Below are 27,034 nucleotides of genomic sequence, written 5' to 3' on the forward strand. Positions count from 1 at the left end.
TTTGACCTTGGGGTTTGGTTAACCTGTAATGTCATCAGCTGAGAGTTTTCTCACTTATTGACTCCAGATTCCTTCTCTTTTGGTAGGTAAAGTTTTCATAGCATGAGCCTTTGATCATCCATAAAAAATTGTGTGAGGTGTGAATAATAGTGGAGTAAGTAGTTTTCATACAAGTCACTTAAGCTTGGGTGCACCCAATTTAGCTTTATTGCTGATTGGCAGAGTTTTGAGGGATGAGATTGAAAGTAGGGTTGGATTTGGTGGGATTTGCATCAGCCTTTGTACATACAAATTTGCATTTGAGCTGCACAACTTCTCTGCAAGTAAGTGGCATTATAGCTGTTTTGCAGAGGAGGAAACTGAGGCTCAGAGTTGCTAAATCAGCTGGTGCAGAATCCCAATTGCTCAGAGTCCAAAGCCCATGCTTATTTTACCTCCTCACATTGCTGTATATCTCTTTGGATCTTGGACTGTTTAGTAATGTTTCTTAGAGTGATGGGAGAGACTTCATGGTATTTTAGAATGTGCCATGGAAATAGCTGTGTGACCTGTGCTGTTTAATAGTTTGTGATCCTGGGTGGTAAGTCACTTAACCCATCTGGAGCTCTAAAATGGGGAGAATTGTACCTGCTCTGTCTACCCTCACAGTTTTGTTGTGAGGATCAACTAAATTAATAAATGTGAAGACACATACTTGTACTTGCTTTTCCTCACTTAGAAAAATGTTAAACTTCTCCAGATAAAGCAAAACTGAAATCAGCCTTTCTCCTTTATTGAAATTTCCCTCAAGCTGCAGTCTTCTCTGCTTCCCTTTCTTACCAACATGGCCAGAGCTTAGCCTTTCACTTCCTTTCTAATCCCTCCTCAACATATTCTTTATGTTCCATACTCCAGACAACTGGGATGTTCCTGAACTTGTTATGCTCTTCACGTTCCTGTCTCTGCCTGGACTCAGGCTTTCTTTGCCTGGAAACTTCCCTAGTCTATTTGGGGACCTGTTTGTCATTAAAATCTAGAGCAAATGTTACCTCTTTGTGAAGCTTACTTTGACCGCCTATCCCTCACAAGATTACTGAATTTCCAGACGTTTCTACAGTATCCTGCATCTACCTTTATTAAAGCATTTGTCACATTTTTATATTAATGTTAGGATTATGCATGTGAATACTTTTAGGATAGGATCTATGATTTATTTGTTTGTATCTCCATTGCTGGAAGTACTTGATACATAGTGGTAAATTTGTTTCACTGCCTTTAGGGTCTATCTTTGGGGAGTCTTTTCTTTGTCAAGTGAAGTTGAACTTTGAAATTAAATGTAGGTAGGGTGGGAAGGGCCTGAATGGAAAGGGTCTCTTTTGTATTAAAAAAATTGATTCCTCCTAGTAAGGTATTTGTTGTACAACATGTAAGTGCATCCTAACTACCGAAGACTCACAATCTAAAAGAGCCTTGAGGAGGACAGAATGGGGAGAAGGTAGGGCACTCCCAAGGGCTGTGATGACTGTTAAGTTCTTATGTCAGATGATTTTCAATAACTTAGTTACTTTCCCTGTTATGTCATCTTTTGAATTGTTTTTTTTTCCCTAGCAGGTATCTGGAACTGAATTAAAATTTCTGCTGATTGAATGCAGCCTTTGAATACTGTTTAGGCTGTAGTGTATACATGTGTGTGTGCTGTGCATTCTCTTGTCTTCTCTGTAGAGTCATTATTATTGCTATTGTTAGGGCCCCATGCTTTTAAAGAATATTAACTCTACCAGCTTGCCTCTGTGCTATATGAGGCCAGTACTATATGAGCTGTCATGTTCTTGATTGTTTTCAATGCAAAACTCTCGTGTAATTTTGTCCCCTGTGTTCCTAGGGCTAAATTAGGGGTTAGGCCACAATCTCAGTGCCTATAGAGGATGGCAGGCACTGTGTGGTCCTTTTATATAGAGCATCTCATTTAATTTGAACAATGCCCTGCAGAGAGAGGTATAATTATCTTTTTATAGATGAGATAACTGAAGCTCAGTGAGTTAAATCACTTAGAAACGTTTGAACTCAGATCTGTCTGATGCTAAAGTCAGTTTTCTTTTAGTGATGATATAGAGAGACTGGTTTATCTCAAGGGTTTGCAGAGAATTCTGTGCTATTTCTTGTAAAAGGTGTTTTAAAGAGCCCCTTTCTGATTGCAGTTGTGCCTTGGGCAGAACGCTGCTGAATCTGTAGGTGATGCCACTGCTACCCCCACTCCGAAGCTCCAAACCTGAAACTAAGAAATCTCAGTACAGCAAAATTGTACTTAATGGTCATGACCAATCTGAAAAGGTGAGCACAAGCCGTCACTCTCAGTGATGTCTTGGATAGTCTCTTCCTGTGCTGGCTTAGTCTCTATTCTCACTCCTAAATCTTTGTGTGTGGTTTAATCTGACAAAGCAGGAAGGGGTGGCAGTCACAGTAGTTGGAGAATACTAGCAAATTAGAATTTGGAGAGAAAGTGTGAGCTCTCTTTCTTCATAAATGCACATCTAAACTATAGGCCACCCTCCACAATCTTTAAAACCAAACAAAACTCAGCACTTATTAACAATCCACTGCTATACTCTTACTTTCTCTGAGAAGCTCTGGGCATCTTGCCAGGAAGCTGCATGGTATATCCTGGGGAAAATATGAAATTAGATCAGCAAGTTTTTGACTCTGCTGTTTTGACCTTGTGGATAGTTGACATTGTCATTCCAACCCTGAGATAGTCTATGTTCATCATCAGGCACATTTTAATCAGAATTATAATAACACTGATGAGTTTTCATCAAGAGTGTTTCCTGGAGCATCATTAGGCCAATTTAATTTCCTTGACTGATTTTCTCTCAGCATATTTTCTAATCATTTTCATTTTTGTTTTATTAAAATGATATTCATGGAGAGGCCAAATGTTTTTGTTCCCATGTAAATTTGGCAAGAAAGATATGATATATTGATCAGGTTTGTTCCATATCAAATTTTCTGCTTAGAGTTCTGCTATTGTAAATTTTCCTTTATGGCAGTTATTTTTACCAAATCCAATTTCCTTGGGACACATTTTGCACATCTAAATTTTGAGTGAAATTTCAGCTGTTAGTTTTATTTTGGGCTGATTATTTCTACCACTGATATTAAGTAGGACTTGAACAACAGACCAACAATTTTTTATCTGATTTGTGAGAAAAACATGTATTTTGCTTATTATTTCCACAAGGATTATTATGAATTGATAAAAGACTAATAGTTTAGTTGTTTCTTAGCAAATTCACTAGAAAACACAAGCAATTACGCTCAGCTTTTCCAGGATTACTGTGCTGGAATGTTCCATTGTATTATGAATCCAATTCTCTAAGTTTCTTGTCACTTTATGTACCATATACTAAATGATCATGATATAGATAGAAAACAAAGCAAATGGATTCTTCCCAGTGTTCTGCTTGACAATTCCCTGAAATAGATGGGGGAGGGTTTGTTCTCATTGCATAAGGGATATCTGAGATTTAGGAGACTTTCACCAAATGAAAGCTGTTAGTGGGTAGAAGAGTCCTACAGTGTGATTTTCCCTAACCTCTAACCCCGTAGAGATGCTCCTACCCATTGAGAATAGGGTAAGGCCTGCGTATATATACAATGACTAGAAATAAGGCCTCCTCTATCCCAAAATATTCTCCCCTCTCTCCTTTATACACCCTAACAATTAGAGATAAATCTGGACTACCAAACTCTGTTTTTGATATATGAAATTCTCCCTTGAGGTTTATAATCATATTGGAGTATATGCAGTTTAAATAGTATTTCTGTCCTTTTATAGTTTATATAGACTTTTCACATCTATTCCTTTATTGGATCCTCAAAGATCAATAAGGTAGGTTGTCATTCCAAATTTACTGATAAGAAAATTGAGGCTTAGTGACTAAGTGATTTGTACAGCATCAACAGCCAGTAAAGAGCTGATCCAGAGCTAGTATTTAGATATATGTGCTATTGTCCTTTTTGGGGAATATCTTAAATCAATTACTTAACATAAGAGATGCTTAAATATTTGTTAAATTATGGAACTAATTTACCATATTAAAAGAATGACTAAGAGTGGTAGAGAGAAGGTTAATCTTGGATAGGATAACCATAAATATGAGACAAGTAGTTTTATGGCATTTATTATATGACTCCCTAGTTTCTTGGAGATTCTGGAGCTTCCCCTGAATGACCTAAAATGACCTGAGTCCCCTGAAGAGACTTCACAACTGGATATACTAATTTGCCTCTTTTACTTTTTTAGAGGGAGGAGAATTACCAAGCAAAGATATCTCCATCTTCACCTCAGGGAACACTCAAAAAGAGATCAGCTTTTGAAGATCTCACCAATGTAAATATGCTAGTATAGTCCTCTGTTAGATAACCTTTTCCTTGAGGGACCTTTTCAGTTTATCAGACCCTGACCTTCTCTAGAATTCTGAGAGCAGATTTTATTTAGAATCAATGACAAATCTACTGGCACATGGGTGAATTTGGTGGAGGTTTCTGGAAGCAGCAGAGTGATCATCAGATATGAAATTGCAGATAACTGAGAACTGTGCCATATTGCATTTAGATAGAGTCCAGAGGAGGCTCAGCTGGCTGCCTAGACCTTAGAGGTAAGTACTTTGTTGAGATCATTGTGGTCTAGGGCAGTGTTTCTCAATTCAAGCATTGTAGGTATTTTAGCCAGGGCAAGTTTTCTGTTGTGTAGGACTGACCTCAACTAGTATTTCTGGTTCCCAGCATTCAATTCCAGAAGCATCCCAGTCATAGTGTCAATAAAAAATGTCCCACTGAGGTTTAGGACCACTGATAGCCATAGTTCCATGAATAGGTCTTCAACTATGAAGATCCAGAAACTCAATTTTCACCAAGAGTTCTTCAGTTCATTTTTAAGACACCTCCCCTCTGGTACCATTAAGGTACCAGCAAAAATCAGAAGTAATAATTAGAAGGTTGCCAATTGAATATAGAATCAGGTCAAAGGTAGATCTTGGTCTTTGAAAATAGTAATAACTAATACCTACTGAGGCCTTACCATGTGTCAGGCACTCTTTTACATATATATACTTTTACATGTATTAATTCATTTAATCCACGTATAACCTTATGAGATAGATACCATGATTATCTCCACTTTACAGATTAGGAGTTTGCCTCATGTTGGTTTCTTTTTAAATTCAATTTTATTGAGAAATATTCACATACCATGCAGTTATACAAAGCATACAATCAGTTGTCCACAGTACCATTATATAGTTGTGCGTTCATCACCAAAATTAATTTTTGAACATTTTCATTACCACACAGACATAAATAATAAGAATAAATATTAAAGTGAAAAAGAACAATTAAAGTAAAAAAGCAATGGGTGCCCTTTTTTCCCCCATTTTTCTACTTATCCATCCAAAAACCAGACAAAGGGGAATGTGGTCCACATTGCTCTCCCAATCACATTGTCACCCCTCATAAGCTATGTTGTTATACAATCGTCTTCAAGATTCAAGGGTTCTGGGTTGTAGTTTGATAGTTTCAGGTATTTACTTCTAGCTATTCCAGTTCATTAGAACCTAAAAAGGGTTATCTGTATTGTGCATAAGAGTGCCCACCAGAGTGACCTCTTAGCTCCTTTTGGAATCTCTCTGCCCCTGAAGCTTATTTCATTTCCTTTCACATCCCCCTTTTGGTCAAGATGTTCTCCATCCCATGATGCTGGGTCTAGATTCCTCCCTGGGAGTCATATTCCACATTGCCATGGAGATTCACTCCCTTGGGTGTCAGATCCCATGAATGGGGGAGGGCAGTGATTTCACCTGCCAAGTTGGCTTAGTTAGAGAGAGGGGGCCACATCTGAGCAACAAAGAGGCATTCGGGAGGAGGCTCTTAGGCACAATTATAGGCAGGCCTAGCCTCTCCTTTGCAGCAACAGTTTTCCCAAGGGCAAGTCCCATGGTAGAAGGCTCAATCCATCAAACCCCCAGTACCCTATGTCTGTGAGAACATCAGCAGCCATCGAGGTGGGGAAGCCCAACACCCCTGCATTCTCCCCCAGCTCCCAGGGGGGCCCTGCATATTGTTTTCATTTTTTTTAAAATTAATTCTTTTTTAAATAAATAATTAACTATATCAGAAAAAAATAAAAAAAAACATACAATAAAAAACATTTTGAACAAACCATAACAAGGGAGTAAGGAAAAGACAACTAACCTAAAATAACTACTTTACTTCCAACATGTTACTACTCTACCCCAAGAAAATAACCTAATATAGCAACATTTCTGTGAACTTGTTCCTACCATACCCACCAGAAATTAACAAACCATAGTCATTCCTGGGCATTCCCAGAACATTAAATTTACCCACGATAGCTTATCTGTTCTTATTGGGTTATCGTTCCCCCTTCATTAATTGCTCTCTATTGCTAGTTCCCCTACATGCTGCATTATAAACCATTTAGTTTACATTTTTCAACATTCACATTAGTGGTAGCATATAATATTTCTCTTTTTGTGCCTGGCTTATTTTGCTCAGCATTATGTCTTCAAGGTTCATCCATGTTGTCATGTTTCACAACTTCATTCCTTCTTACTGCCGCGTAGTATTCCATTGTGTGTATATGCCACATTTTATTTATCCACTCATCTGTTGAAGGACATTTGGGTTGTTTCCGTCTCTTGACAATTGTGTATAATGCTGCTGTGAACACTGGCTTGCAGATATCTGTTCACGTCACTGCTTTCAGATCTCACGGGTGTGTAGTGAGAAGTGCAATTGCTGGATTGAAGGGCAACTCTGTATCTAATTTTCTAAGGGACTGCCAGACTGACTTCCAGAGTGACTGTACCATTTTTGCAGGCCTCCTGTCTAGATATAGAATTCAATGGAACAATGAATAACAGTTCCAATTTCTCCACATCCTCTCCAGCATTTGAGTTTCCTATTTATTTAATGGCAGGCATTCTAATTGCTGTGAGTTGTTATCTCATTGTGGTCTTAATTTGCATCTCTCTAATAGCTAGTGAAGCTGAACATTTTTTCATGTGTTTCTTAACCGTTCGTATTTCCTCTACAGAGAACCGTCTTTTCTTATCTTTTGCGCATTTTATAATTGGGCTGTCTGTACTATTGTCATTGAGTTGTAGGATTTCTTTATATATGCAAGATATCAGTCTTTTGCCAGACACACGGTTTCCAAAATTTTTTTTCCATTGAGTTGGCTGCTGCTTCACCTTTTTGACAAATTCCTTTGAGGTACAGGAACTTCTAAGCTTGAGGAGTTCCCTTTTATCTATTTTTTTCTTTTGTTACTTATGCTTTGGGTGTAAGGTCTAGGAAGTGGCCACCTAATACAAGGTCTTGAAGATATTTCCCTACATTATCTTCTAGGAGTTTTATAGTACTGTCTTTTATACTGAGATCTTTGATCCACTTTGAGTTAATTTTTGTTTAGATGTGAGGTAGGGGTCCTCCTTCATTCTTTTGAATATGAATATCCAACTCTTCCAGCCCCATTTGTTGAAAAGACTGTTATGTCCCAGCTCAGTGGCTTTGGGGGCCTTATCAAAGATCAGTTGGCCATAGATCTGGGGGTCTATCTCCAAATTCTCAGTTCGATTCCATTGTTCTATATGTCTATCTTTGTGCCAGTACCATGCTGTTTTGACAACTGTGGCTTTATAATAAGCTTCAAATTCAGGAAGTGTAAGTCCTCCCACTTTGTTTTTGTTTTTTAGAGTATCTTTAGCAATTCAAGGCATCTTCCCTTCCCAAATAAATGTGATAACTCGCATTTCCAAGTCTGCAAGGTAGGTTGTTGGAATTTTGATTGGAATTGCCTTGAATCTGTAGATGCGTTTGGGTAGAATTGATATCTTAATGACATTTAGCCTTCTTATCCATGAACATGGAATATTTTTCCATCTTTTAAGGTCCCCTTCTAGTTCTTTTAGTAGAGTTATGTAGTTTTCTCTGTATAGGTCTTTTACATCTTTGGTTAAGTTTATTCCTAGGTACCTGATTTTTTTAGTTGCTATTGAAAACGGTATCTTTTCCTTGAGTGTCTCTTCACTTTGTTCGTTTCTAGCATATAGAAACATAACTGACTTATGTGCATTAATCTTGTATCCCACTGCTTTGCTAAATTTGTCTATTAGCTCTAGTAGCTGTATCGTCAATTTCTCAGGGTTTTCCAGATAGAAGATCATATCATTTACAAATAATTCCTTTCCAATTTGGATGCCTTTTATTTCTTTGTCTTGCCGGATTGCCCTGGCTAGCACTTCCAGCACAATGTTGAATAACAGTGGTGACAGCGGGCATCCTTATCTCATTCCTGATCTTAGAGGGAAGGCTTTCAGTCTCTCACCATTGAGTACTATGCAGGCTGTGGGTTTTTAATATATGCTCTTTATCATATTGAGGAAGTTTCCTTCAATTTCTCCCTTTTGAAGTGTTTTTATCAAAAAGGGATTTTAGATTTTGTTGCATGCTTTTTCAGCATCTATTGAGATGATCATTTGATTTTTCTCTTCTGATTTGTTAATGTGCTGTAATACATTGATTGATTTTCTTATGTTGAACCATACTTCCATGCCTGGAATGAACCCCACTTGGTCATGGTGTATGATTTTTTGATGTGTCTTTGGATTCGATTTGCAAGTATTTTGTTGAGAATTTTTGTGTTTATACTCATTAAGGTGATTGGCCTGTAGTTTTCCTTTTTTGTAGCATCTTTGCCTGGTTTTGGTATTACATTGATGTTAGCTTCATAAAATGAGTTAGGTGGTGTTCCATTTTCTTTGATGTTTTGAAAGAGTTTAAGTAAGATTGGTGTCAGTTCTTTTTGGAAGGTTTGGTAGAATTCCCCTGTGAAGCCATCTGGCCATGGGCATTTATTTGTGGGAAGCTTTTTGATGACTGATTGGATCTCTTTGCTTGTGATGGGTTGGTTGAGGTCTTCTATTTCTTCTCTGGTCAGTCTAGGTTGTTCATATGTTTCCAGGAAATTGTTCATTTCCTCTACATTATCAAGTTTGTTGGCATACAGTTGTTCATAGTAACCTCATATAATTTTTTTTTTTATTTCTTTGGGATCTGCACTAATGTCACCTTTCTCATTCATTATTTTGTTTACACGGGTCTTCTCTCTTTTTGATTTTGTCATTCTAGCTAGGGGCTGTCAATCTTGTTGATCTTCTTAAAGAACCAACTTTTGGTGTTATTTATTCTCTCTATTGTTTTTTGTTCTCTATGTCATTTCTGCTTTAATCCTTGTAATTTCTTTTCTTCTACTTGGTTTAGGATTGGCTGCTGTTCATTTTCTAGCTTTTCCAGTTGCTCCATTAGTTCTTTGATTTTAGCTCTTTCTTCCTTTTTGATGTATGCATTTAGTGCTATAAATTTCCCCCTGAGTACCACTTTTGCTGCATCCCATAGGTTTTGATATGTTGTGTTCTTATTTTCATTCATCTTTATATATTTAGCAATTCCTCTGGCTATTTCTTCTTGAACACACTGATTATTTAGGATTGTGTTGTTTTATCTCCAGGTATTTGTGAATTTTCCAAGTCTCTGATGGTTATTGACTTCTAATTGTATTTCACTGTGGTCAGAGAATGTGCTTTGAATAATTTCAATTTTTTTAAAATTTATTGAGGCTTGTTTTATGTCCCAGCCTATGATCTATTCTGGAGAAAGTTCCATGAGCTCTAGAGAAGAATATGTATCCTGGTGCCTTGGGATGTAATGTTCTATATATTTCTGTTAAATCAAATTCATCTATCAGATTGTTGAGGTTTTCAGTTTCCTTATTGGTCTTCTATCTGGTTGATCTATGTATAGGAGAGAGTAATGTGTTGAAGTCTCCCACACTTATTGTGGAAATATCATTTGCTTCCTTTAGTTTTGCCAGTGTTTGTCTCATGTATTTTGTGGCACCTTGATTGGGTACATAAACATCTATGATTGTTATTTCTTCTTTCTGAATTGCCCCTTTTATTAGTATGTAGTAGCCTTCTTTGTCTCTTATAACATCCTTGCATTTAGAGTCTATTTCTCAGAGATTAGTATTGCTATTCCTGCTTTCTTTTGGCTGTAGCTTGCATGAAATATTTTTTCTATCCTTTTGTCTTTCAATTTCTTTGTGTCCCTGTGTTTAATATGAGTCTCTTGTATGCAACATATTGATGGTTCATATTTTTTGATCCATTTTGCCAATCTGTGTCTTTTAATTGGGGAGTTTAATCCATTTATGTTCAATGTTAGAACTGTGAAGGCATTTCTTGAATCAGCCATCCTGTCCTTTGGTTTATGTTTGTTGGGTATATTTTTCCCCTCTCTCTCTTAATGTCCTTTAATGTACCCATACTGAATCTCTTTAGTACTGAACCTTTCTCCATCTCTCTCTCTCGTTTGTTTGTTTCTCTGTCTGTAGGGCTCACTTTAGTATCTCATGTAGGGCAGGTCTTTTGTTACCAAATTCTTTTAGCATTTGTTTGTCTGTGAAAAATTTAAGCTCTCCCTCAAATTTGAAGGAGTGCTTTGCTGGATAAAGAAGCCTTGGTTAGCAATTTTTGTCTCTCAGGATTTTAAATGTGTCATGCTATTGCCTTCTTGCCTCCATGGTGGCTGCTGAGTGGTCACTACTTAGTCTCATGTTGTTTCCTTTGTGTGTGGTGAATTGCTTTTCTCTTGCTACCTTCAGAACTTGCTCCTTCTCTTCAGTATTTGACAATCTGATCAGAATATGTCTTGGAGTGGGTTTAATTGGATTTATTCTATTTGGAGTATGTTGTGCATTTATGTATTGTGTATTTATGTTGTTTAGAAGGTTTGGGAAGTTTTCCCCAACAATTTGTTTGAATACTCTTCTTAGACCTTTACCCTTGTCTTCCCCTTTTGGAACACCAATGAGTCTTATATTTGGAGGTTTTATATTATCTATCATATCCCTGAGGTCCATTTTGATTTTTTTTTATTTTTCCCCATTCTTTCATTTGTTCTTTCATTTTCCATTCTGTTGTCCTCAAGGTCAGTGATTCGTTGTTTGGTTTCCTCTAGTCTTGTACTATGAGTATTCAGAATCTTTTTAATTTGGTTGACAGTTCCTTTTATTTCCATAAGATTGTTTTTTTAATTTACTCTTGCAATTTCTTCTTTATGCTCTTCTAGGGTCTTCTTCATGTCATTTATATCTGATGCCATGCTCTCATTGTTGGTCTTTAGTTATTTGATTAATTGCTCCAAGTACTGTGTCTACTCTGATCTTTTGATTTGGGTGTTTGGGTTTGGGTTATCCATATCATCTGTTTTTTTCATATGCTTTAAAATTTTCTGTTGTTTTTGGCCTATTGGCATTTGCTTAACTTGATAGGGTTCTTTTAGGATATGTAGACTGATTCAAGTACTTATCTCTAATTTTCAGATCTATAGCTTGTTGGTGTACACTTTCTCTAACTAACCAGCAGATGGCATCCATGAGCCACCTATTCCCATCAAGCCAGTTCTCCCCAACTTTGTCTTTATGGTGAGTGGGGGTCTGAGTCTTCTGGGGGTCCAACTGGTGCACCAGGTTTGCGTGTGTAGTTGGTGCTGCCAGCCCTGAAGGTGGGGCATGTGTCTGAGTGGCTAGGAAGTGAGAGCGGCTTTAATAATCAAATCTCCCAGGTGTTCCTGGAGATTTAAAGCTGTTGCAATAGTCTAATCCTTTGGTTCAGTCTTGCCACAGATTGTCTCTGCCACTGACCCATAAGTCCTTGGTATTGGCATATAGTCCCTGGGACTTAAGTGGGTTCCTCTTCCAAGCTATGCCCTCCTAGGGCCTCTGCTGAGGGAAGACTATGCTACATCACAGGTGAGCTCCATCCCCCAAGGGAAATTCTGGGCTGCAGGGCCATGTAGGGGCATTCCCAACCTGCTGAAAGGATGGCTGAATGGGGATTGTTAATTTCCTCCTTTTCACACAGCTCTGCCTTCCCAGCTCTGGGACAATTAGCTGCGGGTTCGTGAAAGGTTGTTGTCCATGTCAGATATTGTGGCATATGTGCGTGTTGCTGGAAACACTTCCCATCACACTCGGTTGTTTGGGGCAGCTCTGGGCTGTGGCGCTGGCACCAGGCAGGAGTGTTCCCAGTCTGCCAGGAAGATGGCTGTAAGGGGATGCCCCCTTTTCTTGGGAAGTTATGGTATTTAGCAAATTTTCTCACCAACTAGACTTACTCCTTTGACTCTCAGAGCTATCTTAGCTCTGCTCTTGCCTGGGTCCAAATTGCAGGTCTTTGAGGCTTTCTGTAATAGACTTCTTAGAGTAATTGTTTTAGAAAAGGAGACAAAGATTAAAAAAAAAAAGAAAAAAAGGCCTCCTTGCAGATCTAATGGGCTATTGAAATGCTAAGAGACAAGAAGATTAGGGCCATTAAGGAAGAATCAAGAAAGCAGAGAAACCTGCTCTTCAGACAAGGGTCCTCACCCTCTGGATTTGCATATGTGTCTGATTCTGTTTGAGACCTGCCCTTCTCCATATTTTGTTCATGCAAACTCTAAAATGTCTGTGTTTTGTGTTTTTTTTTTTTTTTTTTTTTTTTTGCTGTTTTTGGTAGCCCTATCTCCTCGCTGCTGGGCTGACTGCTCCCAGATTCTCTGGTCTCAGTCTATATATGTTTGGAGTTTTTGATCAGCAGTCTGAGTTTTCAATCAGAGCCACAACTGTAGTTTTCCCTCCTCGTTTCCAGCACCAATGGCCTCTCCTTCCATGGGACTGTGCCTGGCAGGGAGGGGCACAGGTCCCCTTGCCACGAGAATTTACAGATTTTGCTGATCTCAGCTGTTCTGTGCATTTGTGAGTGTTGTATAAAGTATGCCTGAAGTCAAATTGCTCTCCAGTGTCTGGTTCATGCAGTTCCTGGCTTTCTACCTACTGCCCCGGAGGAGTAACTAAAACCCACACCTCACCACTCCACCATCTTGCCTGAATCTCCTCATGTTGGTTTTTAAGTTCTATTTCATCTAGGCTACAGAGAAGCCTGGTGAACTATTTCACCCTTCACAACAGCATTTACTTCTGTGGCTACCAGAATTCTTTTATCTACCATGTAACATTTATTCCCTTGCGCAATATTAGATAAGCTTTGGAAAATTTCCCTCCCTTGGATCCCTGCTTCAAGCTATGTGACCACCTTCCTGCTATCATAGTCTCTACTCCATGCAAATTACAAGATGTGTGATTAGGTTATAGCTTTCTGCATCATTTCAGGCTTACTATAGATTGGTTGAAAGAGACCCCTCCATACACACCTTTAAGGTTAGAGTCCATTCATGACATTTAACCAAGGATCTAGAAACTCAGCTGCAATAAGATAGCCACACAGATCAGGAGCAGATGCAGCCCATCTTAGCATAGCTTCCCTTAGCCCCCAAAGTCCCTGATGTGAGCATGGTGACACTGTATGAGGTAAGGTTTCACAGCATATGAGAAGCTGCTTACTTTCTTGCTATGTATCAGTCCTTTTTTTCATGAGGTTTATCTCATCACTTGGAAAGAACAAACACAAAGGAACTACACTATTAGTAGGAAATATGTGCAGATACCCAAGACCTGCCTGGTTCTCTAACCAAATTCAACATGTTAGGTCACATCCTTATCCAGGGTAGGGAAAACAAGGTATCCTGGCCAATACCTCTACCTCTAGCTTTTCTGTAGCTAAGAAATCCCATTTCCTTTTTGCATTCCAGTTTTGAAGATTAATTTTTGGTCACCTTGAATGGTCTTTGGTGCTTTCCAAAGAAAGTTCCATCAATACGATATACCTAAGCCATTCCTAGGGTTGGACATTTCTGCAGATGTCTCAGCGCATCTATTTGAGGGTTGAGGAATCTGTTCTCTCTTAATTTTGTGGTTTCTTTATATGATGATTTGTTTCTTCCAGTCAGTATTAATAGGTCTCCATGCCTCCGTATCTGTCTTCTCCTCAACATTCACCATAGTGAGGTCCTGGCCTGCCAAAAGTTTATTTTAATTAGTTCATCTACTGTGTTTTTTTCTTTCCCCCTATTTTATCATTCCAGCATGGGAAGGTCCTGAGCCAGTAGCCAAGGAGATAAGGCCTATATCCATGTTTATTTAAATGGTTTTATGTTGTTAGGATTGTCATCTCTATTATCCTGTTTTTGGTGACATAATTATGGGGAAATAGAGTTAAAGGTCCCTTTGAGCTTACATATGAAAATATCAGGGCTCTGAATCTATACAAATGACAAGCAGAGTGTTTTACCTTGGTGGTTAAGGGTGTCTACCACTCTTCTGCCAAGAATGCACTTATTTGCCCATTTGAATCTCAACTGCACATATAAACAGTCTGTAAAACTTTAGGAAGACTCTGCCAAACTTTTTGAAGAGCAGAGGTAGACAACTTGTGGTCCTAAGGCAGAATTCCCTATTGGATTGTCATTGCCTATTATGGTATGATACAAAGGCATAATGTTTTTTTTCATTTCATTTGGAAATACCTTAAAATTTAAAAAAAGGTGCAAAGGTAAAAGTAGTACAAAGAGCCTCCATATGCCCTTTACCTAAATTCACATTTTAACATTTTATCCCATTTACTCTATCATTTGCTTATATACATCATGGCCCTTTACTGGTAAATAATTCAGTGCATATTTCCTAAGAATATGAAAAGTATCCCATATATCCATTGTGTAGTTATCAACTTCATGAATTTGCATTTATGCAGCATTTTTTATGTAATCTGCCATCCATATTCCAATTTTGTCAGTTGAGTTTATGATGTCCTTTATAGAATTTTCCCCCCTCTAGTAAAGGGTTCAGTCAAGGGTCAAATATACTTAGTTAACTTTGTCTTTTTAGCCTCTTTTAATCTGGCACATGTTCATAGCTTTTTCTTGTTTCTTTTTATGACATTGTCATTGTTGAAGAATACAGTCCTGTCATAACCCTCCTCCCTTTTAATAGAATATTCCTCATTTTTGGTTTATGTGATGTCTTCTCATGATTACACTGATAATATACATTGTCTGGAATATTGCATAGATGATATTCTGTCCTTCTCAGGGTAACATGTCTGGAGGCACAGATGTCCATCTTCCCTCATTGGAGATGTTAATTTTGATCACCTGGTTAAGATATTGCTTGGTTTCTCCACTATGTAATTACCTTTCTTTCTTTTGCAAGTAATAAGCAGTCTGTGGGACATGATCTAAATGCCTGAAAATATAGTTACCTTTTTTTCTTTTGCAAGTAATAAGCAGTCTGTGGGACACGATCTAAAAGCCTGAAAATAGCCTACTTTTCATCAAAATGTCACTTAGATTCAGCTTCCATTGATAATTTTTTGCTTGGACAAACCTAATCTTTTTTTTTTTTTTTTACTTTTTATAATCTCTTTTTACTTTTCACTTTGAAAGGATTTCAGACAATATAAAAATGTCTCAAAACTAGTGCAAAGAACTCCCATATACCCTTCATTGAGATATTAGCACTTTACACAACCAACAGGACAGTTATGAATGTCAAGAAATTAACAGGATACATGATGTAATCTATGGATATTATTCAAATGGCTCCGGCTGTCCCACTCATGTTTGTTTTGTGCTCCAAGGTCACCTGCTATACTTAGTTGTCATGTCTCCTTCGTGTCCTTCAATCTGGAGTGATTGATGAAGAGTACCAATGGGTTATTTTTTGGAACGGTCTCAGTGGGGCTTGATTCCTAACAATCACTTGCAGGTTGCGCGTGTCCCGGAGAATACCACGTGTCGTGTCCTCCTCCGTGCATCTAGCGGGAGGCCTGGATGTCAGCCTTTCCCGCTGCCGTCCAGTGGGTAGGGGGTGTAGGGTCTCATCACCATAAAGTTGCTGTTTTCCCCCTTTGTTCTTTTTTTTTCAAATCTTCATTTTATTGAGATATATTCACATATCACACAGTCATACAAAACAAATCGTACTTTCTATTGTTTACAGTACCATTACATAGTTGTACATTCATCACCTAAATCAATCCCTGACACCTTCATTAGTACACACACAAAAATAACAAGAATAATAATTAGAGTGAAAAAGAGCAATTGAATTAAAAAAGAACACTGGGTACCTTTGTCTGTTTGTTTCCTTCCCCTATTTTTCTACTCATCCATCCATAAACTAGACAAAGTGGAGTGTGGTCCTTATGGCTTTCCCAATCCCATTGTCACCCCTCATAAGCTACATTTTTATACAACTGTCTTCGAGATTCATGGGTTCTGGGTTGTAGTTTGATAGTTTCAGGTATCCACCACCAGCTACCCCAATTCTTTAGAACCTAAAAAGGGTTGTCTAAAGGGTGCATAATAGTGCCCACCAGAGTGACCTCTCGGCTCCTTTTGGAATCTCTCTGCCACTGAAGCTTATTTCATTTCCTTTCACATCCCCCTTTTAAAACCTAATCTTTATGATGTTTTTTCCAACTCTGGCACTCACTGCACATTCACTGGTCTGCACTTGGCATTCTACTATGAATACAAGCCTTCCCTTCTCCCCCATTTGTTTATTTATTTTTGATATGGACTCATGAATTCTATTTTACATGATTTATTATTTATTATTACTTAATTATTTTGGTGCTCAAATTGTCCCAAATTTGGCCAATAGGCATCCCTTCAACCTGACTACTGTATCCTTGTAACATGCTCTCATAATTTCTTGAGCATTTTTTTCCCAGAATAACAGGATATTCCAGGTGGTAGGGTACATCTTGTACCTACTCTGTCCCTGCCCTGGAGTAAACCATTTCTCCAAAGAGTTCTGGTTCCTTTTAGCAGAGAATGGTAGTAGAGACCAAGGTATGGATGCTAGGTATGCTCATTGCTATTGGGTGGGGTGTCATTGCTTTTTTGCCTTTTCAGCAGACAGAGCTATGGAATATCTGCATTATGTACACACATGCACACATGTGTACTTAAAACATGCATATATACATATATATACCTATTTAAGGAATCATGAGTTTGCACAGCTCCACTTCTGATATACAGAGTTCTTCCTTGTATTCCCTAATCCATATCTGTACATTCGTTTTTCCTCAGTGAGAACCCTGGTTCCCAAGGACATCAACACATTTACTCAGTGCTATAATACATCTAAAATAATTTCAAAATTACTTCACCCACATCACTAGAATAGACAAACCTGCTAGAAAGAGTTCAAGATTTGTTTGCGACATTCCCCTCTTCCTACCCCCCCCCCCACACACACACTGAGGATGTATAGTTTGAGACCACATAGTCAAATACTGTGTTTATAAGTTACTTGGATTAGTTCTTTTTCTCTTCCCTAACATTTTATCTTTTCCTGTAGTGTTGTTATGTTATTTATTTGGAATAAGAATTTAGTTATTTTGTTTCATTTTAAAACCATAACCTTTAAATGTTATTCACAGCCTCAAGATCTCTCCTACTCATTAATAGAATTGGTCACAATGAGAATCTGTGGTGGAGCTCCCCAGAATCTCACATTAAATAAATACTGCAGAAACTGTTACTCAATGAGATGGGATAGATGTATCACAGGTAGTGTTGTTGTGTTAAAGGTTTACCCTGAAAAGCTAACTGAGCTTGGCATACTATGATGGCAAAGGTAGTTATATTGCTTCTCCCCTATCCTCTCAACATCTTTTGGGGTCAAAGTGAAATGTGATGTTAACAAAACATCTTTTCAATTATTTGCCAGCTATTATGCCTAACATGGAGATCAAAACTACACCCTATTTCCCTTGGGAATACTTAGAGTTGCTATTTAGCCAATATGCGCCTATACTATTGTACTGATTGTTTGCTTCTAGCTTCCACTGTGATTGGCTGGCATCAGTGCCATACTAGTTGTGAGATATTTTAATTATCATTCTGGGGACACCCAAACAGGCTGTTACGTCCCCATAAGTCAGGATGTTCCTGTAAGAGCTACCTGTCGAATAATTTGTGCTTCTCTTCATTTCACCACCTTTTCCTCTGCCTTTTTTGTAGGCTTCTCAAAGTCAACTTGCCCAGCCCAAGAAGGAGGCCAATAAGGATGTTAAAGATGCTTCCAAGAAGGTAAACAAAAACACAACTGCTCTTGGGCTGGCTAAAAATAATGAGATGAATATAAAAAGGTGAGTAAGAGGGGCTTCAGGTAGCATTGTTTTAGATGGTAAAAGGGAAAGTGTGACATCCCTTTGACCTCCTTTTGTCCCCATTGAGAGCATGTTTAGTGAGCCATACTGGTGACTACCACCTTAACCCTGGGTGCTCATGTGGGCCCAGATGTGATTGCTGAAGAATTACAAGCCTCCTTTCTCTTTTTTTTCAAGGTTGTGTACTTATTGAAAGACCTGTTGTTGTTAGGAAATTTGATAAAAGACCTTGTGCTCATCTCTTCTCCCTTTTAGCAATTCAGTCCCTGTTTGAGCTAGTCTGTGCTTGGGGATGTGGGGGCAGCTTAACATTTTAGGGGATCTTGAGTAGCTGGCTGGTCATTGGTCCATCTGCTTGTGCTTTATTGCTTGTGCTTTTGGTGTCATATCTAAGAAACTGTTGCTAAATCAAAGGGTACAGGATGTTTTCTTCTAAGAGTTTTATGGTTACTGCTCTTACATATAAATCTTTGATCCATTTTGAGTTAATTTTTGTACTTTGTATTAGGTGGCAGTAAAACTTCATTATTTTGCATGGGGGTATCTAACTGACACCGTTGAAACACTATTCTTTTCTACTTAATTGTTATCATTGAAAACACTATTATTTCTCTACTTAATTGTCTTAGCATCCTTGTTGAAACTCAGTTGACCCTAAATGTGAGGATTTATTTCTGGACTCTAAATTTTATTCCATTGCTCTGTATTCTATCATTATGCCAGAACCATGTTGTTTTGATTACTATAGCTTTGCAGTAAGTTTTGAAGTCAGGGCCCCTTACAATTCCATATAAATGTTAGAATCAGATTGTCAATTTCTGTGAATAAGCCAGCTGGGATTCTTACAGAAATTGCCTTGAATCTGTAGATCGATTTAGGGAGTATTGCCATCCTAACAATATGAAGTATTCCAATCCATGTACATGGGATGTTTTTCCATTTATTTAGTGTTTCTTTAATTTCTTTCAGCATTGTTTTGTAGCTTTCAGAGTATAATTTTACACTCCTTTTGTTAAGTTTATTCCTAAGTATTTTATTCTTTCTGACATTATTGTAAATGGAATAGTTTTCTTATTTTCATTTTCAGACTGTTCATTGCAAGTCTAGAAATACAATTGATTTTTGTGTATTGATCTTGTATCCTGCAACCTTGCTGAACTTATTAGTTCTAACAGTTTTTGTGTGGATTCCTTAGGATTTTCTATATATAAGAACATGCAATCTGCGAATGTAGTTTTACTTCTTCCTTCCTGATATGGATGACTTTCATTTAATTTTCTTGCCTAATTACCTTCGATAGAATCTCCAGTACAATGTTGAATAGAGGTGGTTAAGGGTAGCCATCCTTGAATTGTTCCCGATCTTAGGGGAAGAGCATCTAGTCTTTTACCATTAATTATTATGTTAGCTTTGGATTTTTTGTAGATGCCCTATATCAGGTTGAGGTTTCTATTCTTTCTATTTCATGTTTATACCATGAAAGGGTGTTGGTTTTTGTCAAATGCTTTTTCTGGGTCTTTTGGGATAATCATGTGGGTTTTGTTTTTTTATTCTATTGATATATGGTGTATCACATTAGTTTATTTTTAATACCTAGCTTGTATTCCTGAGATAAATCCCACTTGATCATGGTATATAATCCTTTTTATATGTGCTGCATTCAGTTTGCTAGTATTTTTTTGAGATTTTTTGAATCTATATTCATAAGAGATATTAGTCTGTAGTTTTGTTTTCTTGTGACATCTTTGTTCTTGGCATCAGAGTAATACTAGTATCATAGAATGAGTTGAAAACTCTTTTATTTGGCAGAGAATTTATGAAGAATTGTCATTAAATCTTGTTTAAATCTTTGGTAGAATTCACTAGTGAAGTCATGGGATTTTCTTTGTTGGTAGTTTTGATCATTAATTCAATCTCTTTACTTGTTACAGGTCTGCTCAGATGTTCTATTTCTTCTTGAGTCAGTTTCAATGCTTCCTAGGAGTTGGTCCATTTCATCTAAGTTATCTAATTTGTTGGCAGACAATTATTCAGAGTATTGCTTTATATAACTTGTTTTATAAAATTTTGTTTTAGTGTTTTTATTTCTATTTCTTCATTGAATATTCATAACAAGCCTATTATGAGCTATATTTTAAAGATGAAAAACTAGAGGTACAGAGAGTTAACTTGCCCAAGGTCACCTAGCCAGTAAATGGAGAAGTCAGGATGTTAATCCAGACAATCTGTCTTGAGAATTCATGTCATTTAGCACAAGTGGATGTCTGATGATCACCTCTAAAAGTTCTCATCAGGAGAGACCTGAAACTTATTTGGTCAGGCTCAGCCTTTTGAGGTACTTACTGTTGTTTAGACTGGTCATTATATTTGCCTTCAATCCACTCTCTTTGTTCTGATTTCTAGGCTCCCATGATTTGGTCACACTAGATCAGTCACTAGTTGGACATGAAATCGTATTCAAAACAAAGCTTTCCATCTAACACTTTTGGACAAGTTTCTATTTTGATCTTCTTATTAGAGCTTCATTGGCCAAGTGTTTCCTGAATAACCCCTTGCTACTGCCAGAGTGAAAAAAATGTGGTTAGATACCCCCAATATTAATTGGCAGCTCACCTTTCTCTTACAAATGCAAATCATAAGCTTTCAAACAATATTAATTTAATCAGCATTTACCATATGCCTGGTGCTGATAGACAAAAAAGATAAATACAGCTAGTGAGGGAGATTGATATATAAGCAGATAATTCATACAATGTGATAAGTATTATAACAATAGCCTTTGTATATAAATTAAGTTAATAAAACGTATGAGAAAGCAAAACATGGATTGCAGAGGAAAATTTTCAGAAAAGTTTAAGGACCTAGGCCATAGAAGCTATAGAGTTCTACTTACTTGATTCACCGTGGTACCCATATACCCTCTAATCTGTCTCAGGGTTGAAACCATTTCCCCTTCAATATCTTTAGTAAATATAGCAACAAATTACCTTATGTTTAGATTTTCATTGAGATGATAGGTGAAAATTGTAGGAACTAAAATCTTCTTACCCAGGCATTGTTTACAGGTGTAAGCTGAAACCCTTACCAATAGTAGCCTCTACCACCTGGGTACCAAACATTATGGAGAAACTGCTCATTCCAGAGATACTTACAATCTCCAAAACACCTGCAACTGAAGAAGTATCTCTTTTCACAAAGACATTAGTTTTAAAAGAAGAGCCCACTACTGAGGAGACAACTGTCACCAAAAGGCCATTATCTTCAAAGAATTATTCAAATCAGGAGGAGGTGTTCCTTTTGAAGCAGCCACTATCCTTGCAAAAGGAGATTGACAATGAAGATGAGTTTATTATGGATCCAGTGACTTGTAGGAAGAGGCATAAAACTGAGAAGGCAACTCTCATCAAGAGGCCATTATCTTTAAAGAAGAAGATGTATACTAATCAGGGAAAGATGTCCCCCCTGAAGAATCCACTAGTATTTCAAAAGATTACCTTTAAAGAGAAGTCACTCACTACAGAGCTGTTGTCCTTTAAAATGAAGCCTATCACTGAGGAGAAGTTTTTTTTCCAAGATCCATCTGCATTGCAAGAGAAACACACAGTTGAGATGGAGGTGGCCCTCTTCAAGAAGCCATGGGCATTGCAGGAAAGTAAAAATAATGAAGATGACTCTGTTATGGAACTGATTTCTTTTAGGAAGAAGCATAATACCAAAGAGGCAACCCTCACCAAGAAGCTGTTATCCTTAAAGAAGTACACCATTCAGGGGAAGATATCCCACCTGAAGAAGCCACTAGTATTATGGAAGACCATCTCTGAAGAGAAGTCACCCATTAAAGAGCAATTGTCCTTTAAAAAGAAGCCTACAACTGAGGAGGAGTCCCTTTTCCAAGAGTCATCTGTATTGCAAGAGAAGCAGAGCACTCATGGGGAGATGTCCATCTTGAAGAAGGCTTTGGCCTTGCAAAAGACTCCTACTGAGGAAGAACCATTTTTAAAGGAGCATTTGGCTTTTAAAAAGAAACATACCATTGAGGAGACAACTCTCACTCTGAAGCCGTTATCTTTAAAGAAGAAGCATACCACTCAGGGGAAGATGTGCTGTTTGAAGAAGCCATTACTACTGCAGAAGATCATTTTTGAAGAGAAATCACTCATTAAGGAGCCATTTTCCTTTAAAAATAAGCCTAACTCTGAGGAGACATCTGTCTTCCAAGAGCCATCTGCATTGCAAGAGAAGCAGACCAATCAGGGCGCCTTGCCACTGGCCTTACAAGAGAAAATCACCTCTGAAGAGGAGTTCTTAATTCAGGAGCCATTGGCCTTGAAGGAGAATTATACTGTGGTGGAGGAATTCCTTTTCCAGAAACCATTTTCACTGAAGAAGGCTACCAACAAAGAGGACTCTCTCTTCCACAAACCATTGGCTATTCTTGAGAGTACTGACACCAAAGAGAAATCCTTCTTGATGAAGCTGTTAACTTTGCAGGAGAAGACTATCATTGTCAAGGAGTCCCCCTTTAAGAAGCCTTTGGCCCTAAAGAAAGAGACCTCTGCTGAAGAGGTAACAATTGTAGAGAGGTAATTATCTTTAAAGAAGGAGCCCACTGCTCAGGGGGGCCTGTTCCTCTTGAAGAAGCAATTGGCTATGCAAGAGAATAGCACCAATGAAGAGGAGTCCTTTATTAAGCAGATCTTGGCCTTGCAGGAGAATCCCAGCATTGAGGAGAAAGTTGACTTCAAGGAGCACTTGGCCTTGCAGGAGAAGCTCAGCATTGAGAAGGAGGCCAGCCTCAAAGAGTCATTTACCATTCAGAAGAAGTCCCTCATTGAGAAGGAGACTCTCTTCAAAGAACCCACCACTGACACAGATGCTCACTTGAAGGAGCCCTTGGCCTTGCAGGAGAAACCCACTATTGAGAAGGAGGCCCTCCTCAAGGATTTGTTTGCCTTTCAGGAGAAGCCCAGCATTGAGATGGAAGCCCTCTTCAAGGAGCCCTTGGATTTGCAGAAGAATCCCACCTTTGATAAAGAGGCTTTCCTCAAGGATCTGTTGGCTTTGCCAGAGAAGCCCAGTGTTCAAAATGCAGCCCTCTTCAAGGAGCCATTGGCCTTGCAGAAGAAGTCCAGCATTGAGAAGGAGGCCTTCCTCATGGTATCCTTGGCTTCTCAGGAGAAGCCCAGCATTGGGAAAGAGGCTGTCTTCATGGAGCCCTTGACTTTGCAGGAAAAGCCCACTATCAATGAGGCATTCATTTTCAAGGAGGTATTAGGCTTGAATGAGAATCCACTATTGCGGAAGAGTTATACTTCAAGGAGCCACTGGCCTTGCAAAATAATCCCACTGCCAAGGAAGACATCTTTCTTAAAGCATTCTTGATCTTCCCAGTTGAGACCAAGCCACATACATCCAGCACTGCCACTAAGTCCAGAACAGATAAATCTAGCACTGCTTGGAGCATATCCAATATGGGCAAGGGCAGTACCACCAGCAAGTCCAGTGCTTGTGAATCCAGTTCCAATGAACCTTTCTTACCTCAGGGCATGAGAACCCAGGAAGAGGTATTCTTATTTTTTCTTGCCTTAAATTATGTAAAGTGCTCTTTTCTTGTTCTGGAGGTGGCTGCTAGCAAAAAGATTTTTTTTTGCCTTCTTAACACTTGAGTTGTATATAGTAAGCTATGGGATGCCCCTCAGCTCAGCAAGGGGATGATATTTCTTGGGTTTACTTCTGATTTTAACTAATGGTGGTTGTCACAGAATCATCTCTTCCCATCTTTTGCAACCTGAGGTTACCTAGGACATGGAATACATTTACTAACCTGAGATTACTTAGGACATGGGATCTTTGGCATTTTTCTCTTAAATGAAGTTGGCATTGGAGATTCTCTTGACTCCCTAACTGGCATACTGCCAGAGCCAAGCAATCAGTAAGTATTTACTCCAGAGATACTCACAGGGTCTGGAATATTGTACTATATATCTGGGCTTTGTAGTAGTGTTTAGACATTTTCATTCCTGAAATTGCCTTTCCCATTAATTGCAATCTGCATCATAGTGGGCATGAGTCAAAGATGGGAACAGTTCAAAGGGGCATCTCCCAACGAAGGTGGTCTTTAAGTTATAGACTGGGAAAATGAAGGGATGAGATTAGGCAAGCAGGAGGAGAAATAGCCCCCTCTTTTAGGCAAAACAACCTAGGAAGAGATATAGAAGGGAGGAAAAGTTTGCCAAGAAGATGAATTTGGTCAGATCATAAGGTTGGGACATAACAAAGGGCTTAAGAAGGCAGGTTACATAAACTGAAATAGTAAAATAAGAATATCTGTCTTGGAGAGTCTTGAGCTTAACTGTCAAAAAGGTGCCTGGTTCTTAGGGAAGGGAAGGCATTTACAAGGAGGGTTAAGTATTAGTTGATCACAGGACAGTCTGAGGATTGCAGGGCCAATGGATGCTTGGGTAGGGCCCAGAATATATGAGACTTGAGGAACCGTAGCCAAAGAAAACAGTAGGGAAAAAGTAGTCATCCTTGATGTGGACATGCTAAGCCTTCCTTGAAATCTTTCTCCTTCTAATATATTTTTTTTTGTGTGATTTGTGAGCAGATTACTTCACTGGAGGATGTTGACAAGGACCACAGTGATCAGTTTTTCAACTCAGTGTATGCCAAGGATATCTACAATTACATGAAGGACAGAGAGGTGTGTAGGTAGCTGGAGGGCCAGTGATTTCTAGATCTCATTTCCTTATCACTCCATCTCCATCAGCATGCAAGTTGAAAGGGGAGGAAATAATGATGTTGAAAATAACAATAATAGTAACAGGTAGCAGCTACTGGTAGCTTGCTCTGAATTGGATATTGTATTAAGGGAGTTATAGACATCTATTTTGGTTCTCCCAATAACTTCATGTTGGTAAGTATTATTATTATCTCCCTTTTACAGACAGGGGAAACTGCCCAGAGTCACATAGCTAGTACATGGCAGACCTGGGATTTGGACTAAAGTCTGGTTACCTTGAAGACCATAAGATTGTACCTCTAATTGCTGACAAGGCAATTAGACACAAAAAATGGTTGAGCAGCCTCTTACTGAGTGATGCTTTCAGACATCTTTATCCATCTCTATGCAGAATTCTGGCATCATATGTAAAATCATACCCTTTGCCTCAGCTCTCCAACCTGGTGAAGTTTTCTTTCTCCTTTGAGATCTGCCAATCTCTTTTCCTTCTAATTAATTCCAAATTTTCTTCTATCTTTCTCAACTAAACAGGTGGGACCAAGTTTATCTGCCCATCAGAATTTTAGCAAGCCATGTAAAAGAAGGGAGGGTGAATATCTCATCTTCTCTCTAGAGAGGTAGCAATTAATTGCCTGTCTGACTCTAAAGATCATGTTCTTTCTACTATGCCTTAGAGGAAATGAGAGACAACTTTGCTATTCTAAAAGTGTGGGCCTTGGTTCAGCAGTATCGGTTTCACTTGGGATCTTGTTAGAAATGTAGAAACGTAGCCCCACCCCAGAACTTCTAAATAATACTCTGCATTTTTACAAGATCCCCAAATGGTCTTTGTACATGTTAAAGTTTGAGAAGCATTGCTCTACCAAGCATGGTACTGTTCTTTAGATTGCATTACATAGAAGGGGAGAACCTTTTTGTTATTCATCTTTAGCTATAGGTAAGTTCCTACTCATATCCCCCCTGGACTCCTCAATATGTACTCTTGAATGCCACAGTGCTTGAATCTATTTCCCAAGAATAACTGGAACATTCCTGGTAAAGGATACTTTGATCTTGCCCCTATCTGCTACCACCTGAAAATAATGAGTTAGAACCATGAAGGAGTTAATTATGTTGTTACAATTTTTGAACTCCAAAAGGAGTTTATTCATTAACATTCCTTTCTCATTGCTGCCAGGAAAAGTTCATACTTAAAAAATACATGAACAGGCAGATTGACATCAGCAGTGACATGAGAGCCATTCTTGTGGACTGGTTGGTGGAGGTACAGGTAAGCCTGACAATTGCTGCTTTAAGGAGTTGGCGTTCTCTTTTTCATTTATTCATTCAGCACCTCCATGTGCCAAACAGTAAAAATTTACTGGGTATACAGAGCTGAATAAGCCGTCATTCCTACTCTCAAGGGGCTTATAATCTAGGGTGAAAGATAAGACATGCAGACAAATAAGTCTAAAACAAAGTAGAGTGTACTAAGTACTATAGGAATGTTATAAATAAAATATTGTGAGAACCCAGTGGAAGGCAAGATTATTTCTACAAAAGGCAATTATGGTACAGAGGTTTAATAATTCTCAAAGCCCTGTAAAGGTCTATCCAGTGTTTTGGATAGGGATCAGCGATGGTGCCTTTTAAGTTTTGTGTAGGATGGGTGATAGGAAGGACAGTGTGGCAACAGACATAGCAGGTAGCTGTTTGTCCGGGGTTGTATGTTGAGAGAATACTGCTAAGAATATTTAATTATCGTTTTATGCTAAGAAAGGAGAACCCACGCTTAGTGAGCATGTAATAGGGAGTCAGTAATATTTGTTGAATGAATTGAATGTAATGAATTGCTATGGAGTTTGCAAGGAATAAGGCATAGTTTATGCCCAGCAGAGTCTTATTTTTTTAATTAGGAAGAAAAGGTAGTACATATGATTCTGAATCATCTGTTAAGTACCAGATAAGTGGTTCAGTCTGACTTTGGAATGACAGACCAGGAAAATGTGGTAGACATAGTATGTTTGGAAACTGGCAGACAATGAAAATGTTTCTTATCTTATAGACATGATGAAGAATAGTAAATTAGATAAGAGTAGAATTTGGATCAGTATTGAATAAGGACCCAAAG

The 27,034-nt window shown here is 38.3% G+C and overlaps 1 protein-coding gene across 1 annotated transcript in view; it reads left to right on the plus strand.

The window, feature by feature from the left end:
* Positions 1-2,214: 2,214 nt before the first annotated feature.
* Positions 2,215-27,034, plus strand: part of CCNB3 (cyclin B3) — a 66,669-nt gene continuing 41,849 nt past the window's right edge. Inside the window, 7 exon segments of the mRNA XM_037824677.1 lie at positions 2,215-2,310; positions 4,283-4,369; positions 18,034-18,161; positions 21,248-23,472; positions 23,475-23,746; positions 24,790-24,885; positions 26,102-26,194. Of these exon segments, the coding sequence (XP_037680605.1) occupies positions 2,215-2,310; positions 4,283-4,369; positions 18,034-18,161; positions 21,248-23,472; positions 23,475-23,746; positions 24,790-24,885; positions 26,102-26,194 (2,997 nt within the window).

Source organism: Choloepus didactylus (genome assembly GCF_015220235.1).
Source record: "Choloepus didactylus isolate mChoDid1 chromosome Y unlocalized genomic scaffold, mChoDid1.pri SUPER_Y_unloc1, whole genome shotgun sequence".
In the NCBI taxonomy this organism is placed as follows: Eukaryota; Metazoa; Chordata; class Mammalia; order Pilosa; family Megalonychidae; genus Choloepus; species Choloepus didactylus.